General features: G+C 43.5%; 1 protein-coding gene and 1 non-coding gene across 2 annotated transcripts; both read right to left on the bottom strand.

Moving 5' to 3' along the window:
• Positions 1 to 9732, bottom strand: LOC145536882 (rhox homeobox family member 1-like). Its single transcript, XM_081567067.1, has 3 exons — positions 8424 to 9732; positions 6477 to 6522; positions 1 to 243 (listed from the first exon to the last, which is right to left on the bottom strand). The coding sequence occupies exons 1-3, from the start codon at positions 9074 to 9076 to the stop codon at positions 127 to 129; spliced, it is 816 nt and encodes a 271-aa protein (XP_081423193.1). The 5' UTR covers positions 9077 to 9732; the 3' UTR covers positions 1 to 126.
• Positions 5547 to 5667, bottom strand: LOC145537304 (small nucleolar RNA SNORA26). Its single transcript, XR_014076327.1, has one exon. It is a non-coding gene; the product is annotated as a small nucleolar RNA SNORA26 (small nucleolar RNA).
• Positions 9733 to 14335: the final 4603 nt, after the last annotated feature.

Below are 14335 nucleotides of genomic sequence, written 5' to 3'. Positions count from 1 at the left end.
TATTGAGAATTTATCTTTTTATTGCTAATACAAGTACAAAGGAGGTATGCGTAGCATGGGCAGCCCAGGTGTCAATGGCACCAGAAGAACCCATCTCCAACATGGCTCCAGAACCAGGATGGGATCTTAGGGCATATTCATCAGGAAGAAGTAAAGGCGCCTCATGGCAGCAGGTGTTGGACCTTGAATCACGGCTGCTCTCTCATGTCTCCGACTCTTGGCTCTCCTATTCTTAAACCAAATCTACAATCAGAGGGGAGAAAAGACTGGTTTAGGGTACTGAACAGTTAATGTCATAATACAAAAAAACACAGCTTGCAACTTTATATGACATTGAGATTTCCAAGGGCATCAGGAGACGCTATTTCCTTCTTGCTAAAATACCTCAGGAAAATTAAACCACCACACCCCCCTTCCCTTCAGCTCACTCTTAATGAGCTCTGCTGTGGGCCCAGTTCTGGCATAAGCTTATTATTTTTATCTCTCTCCACGAAATTTTCATATTCTAATTTTTCCCCACGTATTGGATGCAGGTTTAATTTATGAATCATTGTACCGGGTCCTTGCTATTGATAAAATGCCCAGTAACAGGATAAAGAATGGTCTCTACTCTGATGGCTGATCATCAGCCATCTGGCTACCTCCTGCCCTGTCCTCACTAGGGAGAGGGTCATCCTGTTGGGGGTGGATTTAGGCATGGTAAGTAGTGGATCCTATTTAAGGTCATATTGAGGGGTAACGGCTCCCTATTTGAAAAGCTTATCTTTGGTGTGAAGTAAATAATTACTAGGAAGGAACTTGTTGGATTTTTAAACAGAAGGATGGCTAAGGGGTCATTAGTCCTGTGAAAGTCCTTGAGAGTTAGAAAGGTGGTCTGGCAAAGGAGCCCAAGGTGGGTTGTGACTTGTCTCACCGGGAGATGAGAGTTGCTGAAGCTCTGGACACTGGCTTGATATTTTAGCCTGTAGTGTTGAGATCAACTCAACCCAAGTTAACAAAGACTCTTGAAAACCTTAGGCCATCCAAGAGTTTAGGGGAAAGAGGCATACCATGGTCACCATTGTCAATTCTGCATGTTCCAACCTACCCCACCCTACAAACCTTCCTGGGCTCGGGACCAAGGCAGCTCACTCCGCTCTGGCTAGAGTTCCAGGATCCTGGACTGCAGCCGCTGATGTCCAGCATGGCAGGTTATCCTAGGTGCTGCAACTCAACCAGGAGGTCCCAATCCCATCCCTTATTCTTACGGCAAGAAGGTGGAACAGGCATTTTTGGAAGATAGTGGAGAATAATGAGAGCAAGGGATCATTAAATGGCTCCTCCCTAAATATCTGCCCATTATATATTAATATAGATTTTTTTTATCAACACGGAATGCTCTCTAAGCAAGCTATATTATTAAGGTGACGAACAGTGTGTGTATAGGATATTATCATTTATATTTTTTAAAGAATATACACATAATTGCCTTTATATGCATTGAATACTTCTGTTAAGATTTATACAAAACCACTTTCCTGAACACCTGAAACTAACACAACAATGTAAATCAACTATACTCCAATAAAAACTAAAAAAATAAGATTTATATGAAGCAAAGAATAGTTGCTTTGGGGAGGAGAACTATAGCTGGAGGGCAGGGTTGAAAATTAAGTCTGTCCACTATTTTTGCAAACAAACCAGCAAAACTGTCAGACTTCACTGTCTCTCTGTGTCCTAGTTACTGGGAGTTGACACTGTATTTCAATCCTTTTGAAAGTTCCCAAACTGTAAAGTTTAAGTGACCCAAAGGGCCCTCTTCCCTACCTGAGACCTCATTTTCATTCTTCCCTCTTAGAATTTGCAGTCTCTCTGCTGCATGGATAGTCTAAACCAGGCTGGTGTAACAGGACTCATTTTAGGAGGGGACGGGGGGCGGGCTCTAAATGTACCACCAGTGGTCAAATCTCTGTAAACAGAATCAAAGCCCGAAGCTGGTTGTGCCCTAGGCTCACATTAGGTCTGTATTTCCAATACTGGTTTCACAAAATAGCTCTATTTCAAGTGAAAGGTGGAAAATCATGTACTAGTGAAAATTCATGCTGTATGGTTTGGAAATAGATGAGAATACTAAGTTTTCCCCTTGATTTGTTCCCTGTGGCTCATATTCTCTTCAGAATACCACCAAAAGAGGACCATGGAAACCTGGGGAGGGAGAAAGCAAGTCACTAAACGTTAAGTTTTTCTTTTCTTCTGCAAATGTCTGGGCAGCTTGAGAAAGTCTTCCTAACCTCCTTCTAACCTTTCCGACCTGAGCCAGGCCTGTGGGCCCAGGTTGGGGCGTTAGGATAACAGTCTCAAGAGGCTGACTGTTGGGCTGCTTTGCAGACACCCCACCACCGGCTCCGTAGCGCTGGTCCCTGGCTTGTGCATGCGCTCTGTGGCAAAGCTAATCAACTCTTGTCCTGATTTTCTTTTCTTTTTGGGCAAATAAAGCTTTGATAAAAATTATGGAGTTTTTTGGTCATCTTTTGATCTCAAGACCTACAAATTAGTCATCACTGCCTGAGGGAATGAAAAGTGTTTGAAATTAAAGGTAGTAATCTACCCTGGTAATAGCAAACACCCTCTTCCAACAACACAAGAGAAGACTCTACATGTGGACATCACCAGATGGTCAACACCGAAATCAGATTGATTATATTCTTTGCAGCCAAAGATGGAAAAGCTCTATACAGTCAGCAAAAACAAAAGCAGGAGCTGACTGTGGCTCAGATCATGAACTCTTTATTGCTAAATTCAGACTGAAATTGAAGAAAGTGGGGAAAACCACTAGACCATTCATGTATGACCTAAATCAAATCCCTTATGACTATACAGTGGAAGTGAGAAATAGATTTAAGGGACTAGATCTGATAGACAGAGTGCCTGATGAACTATGGACAGAGGTTCGTGACATTGTACAGGAGACGGGGATCAAGACCATCCCCAAGAAAAAGAAATGCAAAAAATCAAAACGGCTGTCTGAGGAGGCCTTACACATATCTGTGAATAGAAGAGAAGTGAAAAGCAAAGGAGAAAAGGAAAGACATACCCATCTGAATGCAGAGTTCCAAAGAATAGCAAGGAGAGATAAGAAAGCCTTCCTCAGTGATCAATGCAAAGAAATAGAGGAAAACAATAGAATGGGAAAGACTAGAGATCTCTTCAAGAAAATTAGAGATACCAAGGGAACATTTCATGCAAAGATGGGCTCAATAAAAGACAGAAATGGTATGGACCTAACAGAAACAGAAGATATTAAGAAGAGGTGGCAAGAATACACATAAGAACTGTACAAAAAAGATCTTCACAACCCAGATAACCAGAATGGTGTGATCACTCACACTCACCTAGAGCCAGACATCCTGGAATGTGAAGTCAAATGGGCCTTAGGAAGCATCACTACAAACAAAGCTAGGGCAGGTGATGGAATTCCAGTTGAGCTATTTCAAATCTTAACAGATGATGCTGTGAAAGTGCTGCACTCAATATGTCAGTAAATTTGGAAAACTCAGCAGTAGCCACAGGACTGGAAAAAGTCAGTTTTCATTCCAATCCCAAAGAAAGGCAATGCCAAAGAATGCTCAAACTACCGCACAATTGCACACATCTCACACGCTAGCAAAGTAATGCTCAAAATTCTCCAAGCCAGGCTTCAACAGTACATGAACTGTGAACTTCCAGATGTTCAAGCTCGTTTTAGAAAAGGCAGAGGAACCGGAGATCAAATTGCCAACATCCGTTGGATCATCAAAAAAGCAAGAGTTTCAGAAGAACATCTATTTCTGCTTTATTGACTATGCCAAAGCCTTTGACTGTGTGGATCACAATAAACTGTGGAAAATTCTGAAAGAGATGGGAATACCAGACCACCTGACTTGCCTCTTGAGAAACCTGTATGCAGGTCAGGAAGCAACAGGTAGAACTGGACATGGAACAACAGACTGGTTCCAAATAGGAAAAGGAGTATGTCAAGGCTGTATATTGTCACCCTGCTTATTTAACTCCTATGTAGAGAACATCATGAGAAACTCTGGGCTGGAGGAAGCACAAGCTGGAATCAAGATTGCCAGGAGAAATATCAATAACCTCAGATATGCAGATGACACCACCCTTATGGCAGAAAGTGAAGAAGAACTAAAGAGCCTCTTGATGAGGGTGAAAGAGGAGAGTGAAAAAGTTGGCTTAAAGCTCAACATTCAGAAAACTAAGATCATGGCATCTGGTCTCATCACTTCATGGGAAATAGATGGGGAAACAGTGGAAACAGTGTCAGACTTTATTTTTTTGGGCTCCAGAATCACTGCTGATGGTGACTGCAGCCATGAAATTAAAAGATGCTTACTCCTTAGAAGGAAGGTTATGGCCAACCTAGATAGCATATTTAAAAGCAGAGACATCACTTTGCCAACAAAAGTCCGTCTAGTCAAGGCTATGGTTTTTCCAGTGGTCATGTATGGATGTGAGAGCTGAATGGTGAAGAAAGCTGAGCGCCGAAGAATTGATGCTTTTGAACTGTGGTGTTGGAGAAGACTCTTGAGAGTTCCTTGGACTGCAAGGAGATCCAATCAATCCATCCTAAAAGAGATCAATCCTGGGTGTTCATTGGAAGGTCTGATGTTGAAGCTGAAACTCCAATACTTTGGCCATCTCATGCGAAGGGTGGACTCACTGGAAAAGACCCTAATGCTGGGTAGGATTGGGGGTGGGAGGAGAAGGGGACGACAGAGGATGAGATGGTTGGATGGCATCACTGACTCAATGGACATGGGTTTGGGTAGATTCCGGGAGTTGGTGATGGACAGAGAGGCCTGGCGTGCTGCAATTCATGGGGTCGCAAAGAGTCGGACACGACTGAGCGACTGAACTGAACTGAACTGAATCTACCCTGACATGAGGGCAACCCACCCCTCACCAAACAGATTCCAAAAATCTCACCTCTTCAAAATAGTCCCACCAAGGAGAAGGTGAGTATAGGATGATATGAGAGAATAGCATTGAAACGTGTATTACCATATGCAAAATAGATGACCAGAGCAAGTTTGATGCATGAAGCAGGGCAGTCAAAGCAGGTGCTCTGAGACAATCCAGAGGGATGGGGGGGGGGGTTCATGATGGTGGGACACATGTACACCCATGGCTGATTCATGTCGATGTGTGGCAAAAACCACCACAATATTGTAAAGTAGTTAGCCTCCAACTAAAATAAATTAATTAAAAAAATAGTCCCACCAAAATGGGAAAAACATTCTTAGATGTTAGAAATTCCTCAAGAGAATACTCACTTATACATTTAGTAGATTGATAATGTTGAATTTGTGTAGTATCTGTAATTCTCTATATAATTGTTTTCTAACCTTTTCATACTTCTTGGGTCAATTAATATTAATTAAATATTATTCTTTTTGCTGTTTTATTCTTTTTTTTTTTTTTACTGTCAAACTGAAGGTCAAGTTTAAATTTAATGACTTTGGTATTAACTATACACATACTAGTAAGAGCTAAGACTTAAAATCTTTTGGTTCAGTTGTGACTCCAGACAGGATACAGAGAGGAGTTGTAAAATTTCTTCTCTGGGTTTTATGGAGACTTTCTTTACCCTCCTGTGTTAGCCTTTAAGGCACTGCGTCAGCCTTAAAAGGGCACTGGAAAGGGTGATGCTGTTTTATTCTTTAGACAAATTTCCAAAGTTCGCAAACTCTTCCCCAATTCTCATCATAATGTGACTATTCTAGCAATGTTTTCAGATTGATACATCCAAGTACTCTATAAAATTAAAATTTAGGGCCGCCACTCTCTATACTGCCATCCCAAACATTTAAAAACAAGAGAAGGAGGGCCAGGTAATTAGACTTTTAAACTATCTTCCCCTGTCAGTCTCAGCTTAAGTAAACATTTATTAGTCACTACCCAGAGTGTGTTCTGTGGATAAATTACTCCCTCACCCTGATATTTATCAATTCACTCATTTAGCAAAGAGTTTATGCCTGCTTTTAAATAATTTAGTACAATTGAACCCTCTTACAGCCTGCTCCTCTGTATATTAATTTGAATACTTCCATAGTCAGGCTGAGCCCCAACGTGACTCCACACAGAAGTGCTCCCTAGAGGATACCACTGTTAGAAGGAGTTGAACCTTACTGAATATACACATATACATGTATATAGATATACATATCTATGTTTGTAAATATATATATATACTTAAATTTTATACACAGATTAGGGAAAGCATCTCGTTTTTTCTTTTCCTTTAGGAAATCATGTTCCCTCTGGTAACAGGAAATATGTATAAGCTGGAGTTTGCTACCCACAAAGACTACTAAAATCAAAACTTATTTGCCAACATAAAAAAGACAACATGAGAGTATCGAGAGTATCCAGGACAAGGTGTTCAAGTCCCCAAGTCATTTTTAGAATGGTTGCCCTGCCAAGGGTTTTTCAGGCTTACTGACCTGCACTCTGGTGTCAGTCACACCCAAGCGTCTCGCAATCTCCCTTCTGAGGAGAGAAAACCACAAGTGTTTAGTATTTGCAGTTGTATATAAAATGAAATATATAGATATACGTTTTATGCTTATTTTAAAATTTGTATTCTCCCCTCAAGGCCCCTCTGAAAGAATAGCGGTTATCAGGAACTGGGAGAAGGGGGGAACAGGCTGTTCCTATGTAATGGGTTCAGAGTTCCAGTTTTGCAAGAGGAAAAGAATTCTGGAGGTGGTTGGTGGTGATAGTTGCGCAATAAGAATGTATTTATTTTAATATCATGGAAGTGTAAGCGTAAAAACGGTAAAGGGGTTTCCTTGGTGGCTCAGTGGTAAAGACTGCCTGCCAATGCAGGAGAAACGGGTTTGATCCCTGATCGGGGAAGATCCCACATGCCACGGAGCAACCAAGCCCGGCTGCCTGCCGCAACTACCGAGTCTGTGCTCTAAAGCCTGGGAGCTGAAGGAACTGAAGCTCAGGTGCTGCAAACTACTGAAGCCAGGGGGCGACCTAGCCCACGCTCCACAGTAAGAGAAGCCACGGTAAGCAAAAGCCCGCGAAACGAACGAGAAAAGCCCGTGAACTGCAACTAGAGAGTAGCGCGCTCCCCCACCCCCTCTGCCTCCGCCTCTAGAGAAAAGTCCTACGCAACTAAGACCAAGTTCAACGATATATAAATGAAAAAAAATTTTAATGGTAAAGGTAGAAAATTTTATATTATGTGTATTTTACTACAATAAAAAATTCAGAAAAAATAAATATATTAGTTTTGTAAAGCATAAAATGGGCAAAGGATTTGAATAAGCACGTTAAAGGATGTTCAACATCACTAATCAACAGGGAAATGCAAATCAACATCACAATGAGATGCCACTTTACATTCATTAAGACGGCTAATAAAAAAAAAACAGAAGAAAAAAAAGCATTGGCAAGAATGTGGAGAAATTAGAATCCTTGTACACTCCGAGTGGGAATGTAAAATGGTGCGGCCACTGTGGAAAAGATAACAGTAGCTCAAAAGAAAAAAAAAAAAAAACCTAAAATCGGAATTGCCATATGATTCAGCAATTCCATTTCTGGGTATAAACCTCAAAGAATTGAAAATAGTGAGTCGGTTATTTGCACACCAATGCTCATAGCAACTTTATTCACAATAGCCAAAAGGTAAAAGCGACCCAAGTGCTCATTAATAAAGGTACAGATAAACAAACGGCAGTATTCACGTATAATGAAATATTACTCAGCCCTAAAAAGGAAGGAAATTCCGACAAGTGCTCCAACATGGATGAATACTGAGGACATTATACTAAGTGAAATAAACCAATTACAACAAGACAAATACTGTATGACTCCACTTATATGAAGCACCCAGAGTAGTGAAATTCATATAAAGAGAAAGTAGAAAGAAACGTGGTCCTCAGGGGCTCTAGGGGGTGGAGGAGGCGGATGGTGGCTTGCCTTCCACGTCCAGTTTTAGTTTTGCAAGATAAAAAATTCTGCCGCTTGCTTGCCCAAAGATATTAATATCCTTAACACTACTGAACTGGACACTTAAAATATTAAAACAGTAAATCTTATGTTTACATACCTTTTACCACAGTTACAAAAAAAAAAACCAACCACAGACCACTTTCCAGACTGGATCCCCGTAACTAAGGCATTCCTACCCCCACCCCCATCCTAGGGTACAGGTTGATTTTGTGGCTTTGGAAGGGAAGGAGCAGTCGCGGCAGAGGGATAGAGGAGCCTGGAAATGAGCCCAAACCCACTGGGACCCAGCGCCCCACCCCCATCCTAGGGTACAGGTTGATTTTGTGGCTTTGGAAGGGAAGGAGCAGTCGCGGCAGAGGGATAGAGGAGCCTGGAAATGAGCCCAAACCCACTGGGACCCAGCGCCCTCAGAGCCCGCCACGTACCTGGTGAGTAGGTCCGGGTACTCACTCTCCTGGAAGAAGCTCTCCAACTCCCGCAGCTGCAGGGCCGTGAACTTCCTGTTCTGCCTGCGCCTGCGACGACGGCGCGGCGGATTCTCCCGCTGCTCGGGCTGGCCGACAGCCGCCACCAAGCCTGGCTCCTCAGCTGGTTCCTCAGCCGGCTCCTCAGCTGGCTGCTCCGGCTCCTGGCTGCCATTGTGACCCTGGCGGATCCAGACGCCTCCCTGGTCCCAGTAGCCTAGGTTGAGGACGTTCACGTAATTCATGTCACCCACGAACCTCAGACCTCCTCCTTCTTCCACCAAGTAGCCTTCTGTGGCTTCTGGTGCTTGACCCTGCACAAATTCAGGTCTTACATCCAAAGTGCAAGCTCTCAGGCAGTAGGGGCCACACTGGTGGTCCCTCTGCAGAGGCTCCATGCCTGGCGTGCCGTGGAAGCTCAGTGCCTCTACGAGTTCTGCTGAGGGCAAAGAGCCCAAGACTGGCGCTCCGGCCTGTGCCTGGTACAGTATATAAAGGTCTGGGCTGGGTTCACCCCCACTCCGCGCTCCGCCTTGAAGGATTGCTGTTGGCTCTCTTGTTACCACTAGTAACTGGGGGTGGGACTTGCTTAGGCGCGAAAGCAGCTGGGGCATGGCCCCCAAATGGAGACACCCATGGATAGCAGTGTGCTGGTGGGAGCATGGGTATTGTGGAATTGGGGCTTTGGTTTACAGTTCCGTTCACTACTCCCCACTTGCAGAGTGTCCACCCTGAGGAAGGGGCTATCCTGGGTAATGCAAGCTGATTTTGAGGGGAAGAGTAGGGGAAGGGTGGGAGGCATGAGACCTCACAGTAACAGCAGGAGCCCTTGTGGGAAAGTTTGCAGACTGTCACGGGGTCCAACCGTTCATATTTGGCAGCCTGCACATGCCATGGGCTCGTGATTAAGGTGAAACAATTAACTAGGGTAATGCTTGCTCTGAGTTTCTCCAGAGCACACCATGTTTCTGCCGTTGCTGGGAGCAAGATCTAGCAGCTGGACTGCAAAGGATTCTGGGACAGATAAGCTCTGCAAGAAACTCCCTACAGTTGAGAAAATTTAAGCACTCCAGGGTTTTAGCAATGTATGCACATCAGAGTGCAGGTGTGCACCACAGCCCCAGGCTTAGTGCATCCAAGAACATTTGCCTTGCACGGCGGCCTCAGGGAAGCACAGTGCAGTATGCATCTGCTGCTGTGCTCCACCCCAGCGTCTCTGGTGCAGACCTTCTGCACAAGTTCAGTCCCTCCCGTGCTGAGCTCCTGCTGTGAACCCAGGTGAATTTCCCCCTTTCCCCCTCCCTTTCGCTAGGAATAGCATTCCAATCTCTTGCTTAGAACAAAATTACATTTTATTTATTGTCAAAAAAAAAAGAGATCCAGGCCAGATTGAGAGCTCAATGGTTCCCCCTTCAAGTTGTGTTTTGTAGATGCTCTGGGAGGTGTTAATATCCTGAATATTCAAAATAGCATATCATAATGGGCCCTATGCTTAGCATCGTATATGATTTATCCTCTTTTTACCGTCGTAACCACCATTGTCTTCGGCATCCTTTAATGAAAGAAATTTAATTATTTTTGTGGGATCACGGGGCTTAAGCACCTCATTTACTGTGCCTGATAGATAAGTGCCCCCTGCCTCATGTTTCTGGAGGATGGCTAACAAATCATCTAAAAGAGGGCGATTGAACAATTTACTTTGAAAAAGACGTCAAAGGATGGCAATCCTACAGCCTCCCTGACTTTAACCAAGATATTCCATCCTCAAACTAACTCTTGCTGGATTATGCAGGCTTCCTCATCTCTTGGCTAGATTTTCTGTGATGAATTTTTGGCCTTGGAGCAGTTATTACACGAGAGACCTACACAGGTTCTCCTCATGGTTTGCATTAGACTAGCTAGGACATCTGTGACACTTCAGGGGGTGTGCATGCGTGCATGCTAAGTGCCTTCAGTTGTGTCTGACTCTTTGCGACCCTATGGACTGTAGCCCCACCAGGCTCCTCCATCCATGGGATTATCCAGGCAAGAATACTGGAGTGGGTTACCATGCCCTCTTCCAGGGTCGAAGGTGTCCTCCAGTGTTATCTAACCTGCAGTCACTCACGTATCCCAGGTAACTATTGCCCTACCACCATACCAGTCATGGTAATATTTTTATTTAAAATTTTAAAGTTAAATTTAATATTATGTTAATTTTTAAATTAAAAATTAAAAATGGAGCCGCATTCTAAGCAAAGGTAGATGGGAATTATGATCTGATGGAACCGATATATGAAAACAATGGCTCTGGAGCCAGAATGACTGCATGCATCTAAACCCTAGCTTTGTTCATTCACAGGCAAGCTGGCTAATCTGGTGAGCTGCTTATTCTTTTCCTTGGTTCAATTATCTTTAAAACGAGGATAACAATTAAAACTACCAAGTGAAACGCGGTGTTGTGAGGATCAATGGAGGCAGGAATAATAAAACTTCACAAATGACCACACATTTCCTACTTCAATCACTTTTATATTTTTTTAATGCATGAGGGCCCCACATAGGAGGTCAGGTGAGGAAGCTAAGAGTCAGACAGGTTCATGCCTGGCCCACAACACATGGCAAGTCAGGCTTTGGCCCTGCTCTCCTGATTGCCTCCTTTACATTACTGGTGGTGTTTTTTTTCTCCCCATAATGTGTATTTCTTCCTATTTTCTTTTTTTCCCTCCATCTCATTATTTTTTTTTCCTCCTTCTTTCTGAACTGAGGATAGAATCCAAGGATCGAATTTAGCCCAGTTGGTGTCAGTCAGTTAAATGGGCAAGTGGTCAAGTCCTGTTGTGCTGATGCCCTGGATGCTGCAAAGGGCAGGGGCCTTTCTCTGCTCTGAATCACCATGAAGACCTCCATCTCCAGCATTGTCTCTGGCGAGCTACTGACTCAACTGGTCTGCCTCTCTATTTATTTTTTATTTCTTAAAACACTATTTTATTTTTTTAATATTTATTTATTTGGCTGCACTGGGTCTTAGTTGCCACATGCAGGATTTTCCATCTTCATTGCAGCATGCAGGATCTTTTAGTTTCGGCATACAAACTCTTAGCTGCAGCATGTGGGATCTATTGATCATTTCCCTACCAGGGATCCGAACCTGAGCCTCCTGCCTCAGGAGCACAAAGTCTTAGCCACTGGACCACTGCGGAAGTCCCTGCTTCTCCATTTAATGTGTCAAAAACTTAAAAAAAAACCCAAGCAAATAACTAATATCTGTAAATATATGCAGAAAGTTTAAAAAAGAATAGAACCCCAGTTCAGAGTACATACTGTCTTCCCCAAAATAAAGGGTATGTAAGTTGTCCACCCTTAGAAAGTGTCTCCATGTCTTTCCTCATGGCAGACTCTCTAGGGTTTTTCTTTGAGATTTGGCTTATTGGGGGCAGGGGTAGGGGAGGCTGTGTAATTATGAGTCTGTATTATGCAGAAAGAGGCCTACATAGACTCAGCTTCCTGATATACTGAATTGTGAGTGGCATGTAGCCAGTATGCCCTCACTGTGAATCTCCCTACACTGCCCCTCTTCACCTTTCCCCACCCCCCCAGGGCCTAATCCTGTGCTCAAAGCCCTTTGCTTGTCCTAATAGCACTTCATTTTGCCAACAGAACAGGTCTCTCTTGCCTAGTCAAAGGTAATCAATCTCAGACTAGCAGATTCTGCCCAGTGTTTATTTTCCCCTGAAGATTCTAACTTATTTAAAGGCTTCTATCACTGTACTTAATCAAAGATGAGGCTTTCAGAAAATCAGAAGGCCTAGGCTAGGAAGCAACCAGTTCTGAGTATTGGGCAAGTCCCTCATTTTTCTGGACATTGACCCAGATCAGATGTTTACACAAGATTAGTTCTTAGGAATTGTCCAGGTGGACTTGAAATCCCACAATTCTATCCATCTAGGGTCACAGCAAACTATTGCCTTTTCTATAATCCTATTAAAACTGTCCCACATACACCACTAAAATACCTTTTGTCCAAAGTGATAAATCTTTGAAAATGGGCACAAAATTTTCATTTCACATATATTTCTTTAACACTTGCGTAGTGCTTACTATGCACAAGGCATTGTTCTAAATGCTTTCCAAATATTAACTCATTTTTCTTCATTACAGTATTAATTGGAAAGGACCCTATGTAAGCATTCTTGGGGATACTAAGCACTGGGCAGGGGTCTACACTTGTACTCTGACATGGATTCATCACCAAAATTCTGGGCACTTGGACTTTCTCAAGGGGTGCATTTGGTTTCTGGCAGAGTACATCTGAGCACCCAGAGTGCTGGACAAACCCCGCCCCAAGATCCTGCTCTCAAAGCTCCAGGTAGCACAAGGGCTTTGATTTCAGCATCACTGCAAATGCTCAAAGCAAGCAGCCTCCAACAAATAATTTCTATTTAATTACTATCTCTTTTAGGATTACTGGGGCTTCCCTGGTGGCTCAGGTGGTAAAGAATCTGCCTATAATGCAGGAGACATGTGTTTGATCCCTGGGTCGGGAAGATCCCCCTGGAGAAGGGAATGGCAACCCACTCCAGTATTCTTGCCTGGGAAATCCCATGGACAGAGGATCCCAGCGGGCTACAGCCCACGCGGTCACAAAGAGTCGGACACGACTGAGCAACTAACACTTTCACCTTTCTTTTGGATTACTGGCTGCAAGGTATGGAGATCTGGGTTGAAAGTCACCTCCAAACTTCTCCAAGACTAGAATGGAATCTCCCCCTCTTTCCTCTGTGTGCCCAAATCAGCTTGTAAAATCAAGCAGAGCCCCTTCTTCTTGGCAGAGACCCCACCAAGTTTGAGCTGCAATATTCATTCAGAGCCCCATTCAGTGCACGTGCACACAGCGCCCCACACACCCTTCTGCTTTCTACACTCAGGACTTCGTGGATCAGAAACCTTTTGATGGCTTTGTAAAATTTTGTGCATGTGTGCTCAGTCACTCAGTCATGTCTGACTCTTTGTGACCCCTATGGACTGTAGCCTGCAAGGTTCCTCCGTCCATGGGGTTCTCCAGGCAAGAATACTGGAGCCATTTTCCTCCTCCAGGGGATCTTCCTGACCCATAGATGGAACCCACATCTCCTGCATTGGCCGGAGGACTCTACCACTGAGCCACCTGGGAAGCCCGATACACACACACACACACACACACACACACACACACACACACACACACACACACATATATTGCATTGATAAGAAATGTTATAAAGAGAATGTTGTTAATCTTAATAAGTCTCAAAATTTTAAAAATTATATTTTATAAATATATATAAATAATGTATAAAATGTTTATAAAATGAAATTATATCAATCTACCATATTTGATATTTATATTTTAACTTATATAGATATTGAAAACATATATATTTAAATAGTTCGATGATGATATAACTATGGTAAAGAATCTACCTGCAATGCAGGAGACCCAGGTTTGATCCCTGGGTGGGGAAGATCTCCTGGGGAAGGGAATGTAACCCACCCCAGTATTCTTGCCTGGGAAATCCTATGGACAAAGGAGCCTTGCGGGATACAGTCCATGGGGTCGCAAAGAGTCAGACACGACTGAGAGACTAAATAACAACAACAACACTAAGTTGTTGGTAAGTTATAAAATAATGTTTGGGTGTGATAGAGAGTGACTGAGTGCTGCTCCTAGCACATGTCCCATACTGTGGGACTTCCCTGGTGGCTCAGACAGTAAAGAATCTGCCTGCAATGCCAGAGACCTCAGTTAGATCCCTGGTTGGGGAAGATCCCCCTGGAGAAGGGAATGGCAACTCACTCTAGTATTCTAGGCTGGAAAATTCCATGGACGGAGGAGCCTGGAGGGCTGCAGTCCA

This window comes from Giraffa tippelskirchi, chromosome X (genome assembly GCF_054371585.1).
Source record: "Giraffa tippelskirchi isolate mGirTip1 chromosome X, T2T-mGirTip1v1.2.pri, whole genome shotgun sequence".
NCBI classification, from domain to species: Eukaryota; Metazoa; Chordata; class Mammalia; order Artiodactyla; family Giraffidae; genus Giraffa; species Giraffa tippelskirchi.
Note: the sequence above shows the minus strand (reverse complement) of the source record. Positions and strands in the feature narration are given on the sequence as shown.

Coding starts and splice junctions, on each gene's coding strand:
- LOC145536882 (XM_081567067.1), bottom strand. CDS start 9,076: ATGCCCCAGCTGCTTTCGCGCCTAAGCAAGTCCCACCCCCAGTTACTA. Junction 6,523..8,423: donor TACCCGGACCTACTCACCAG/GTACGTGGCGGG, acceptor TTCTCTCCTCAG/AAGGGAGATTGCGAGACGCT. Junction 244..6,476: donor TGACTGACACCAGAGTGCAG/GTCAGTAAGCCT, acceptor CTCTGATTGTAG/ATTTGGTTTAAGAATAGGAG.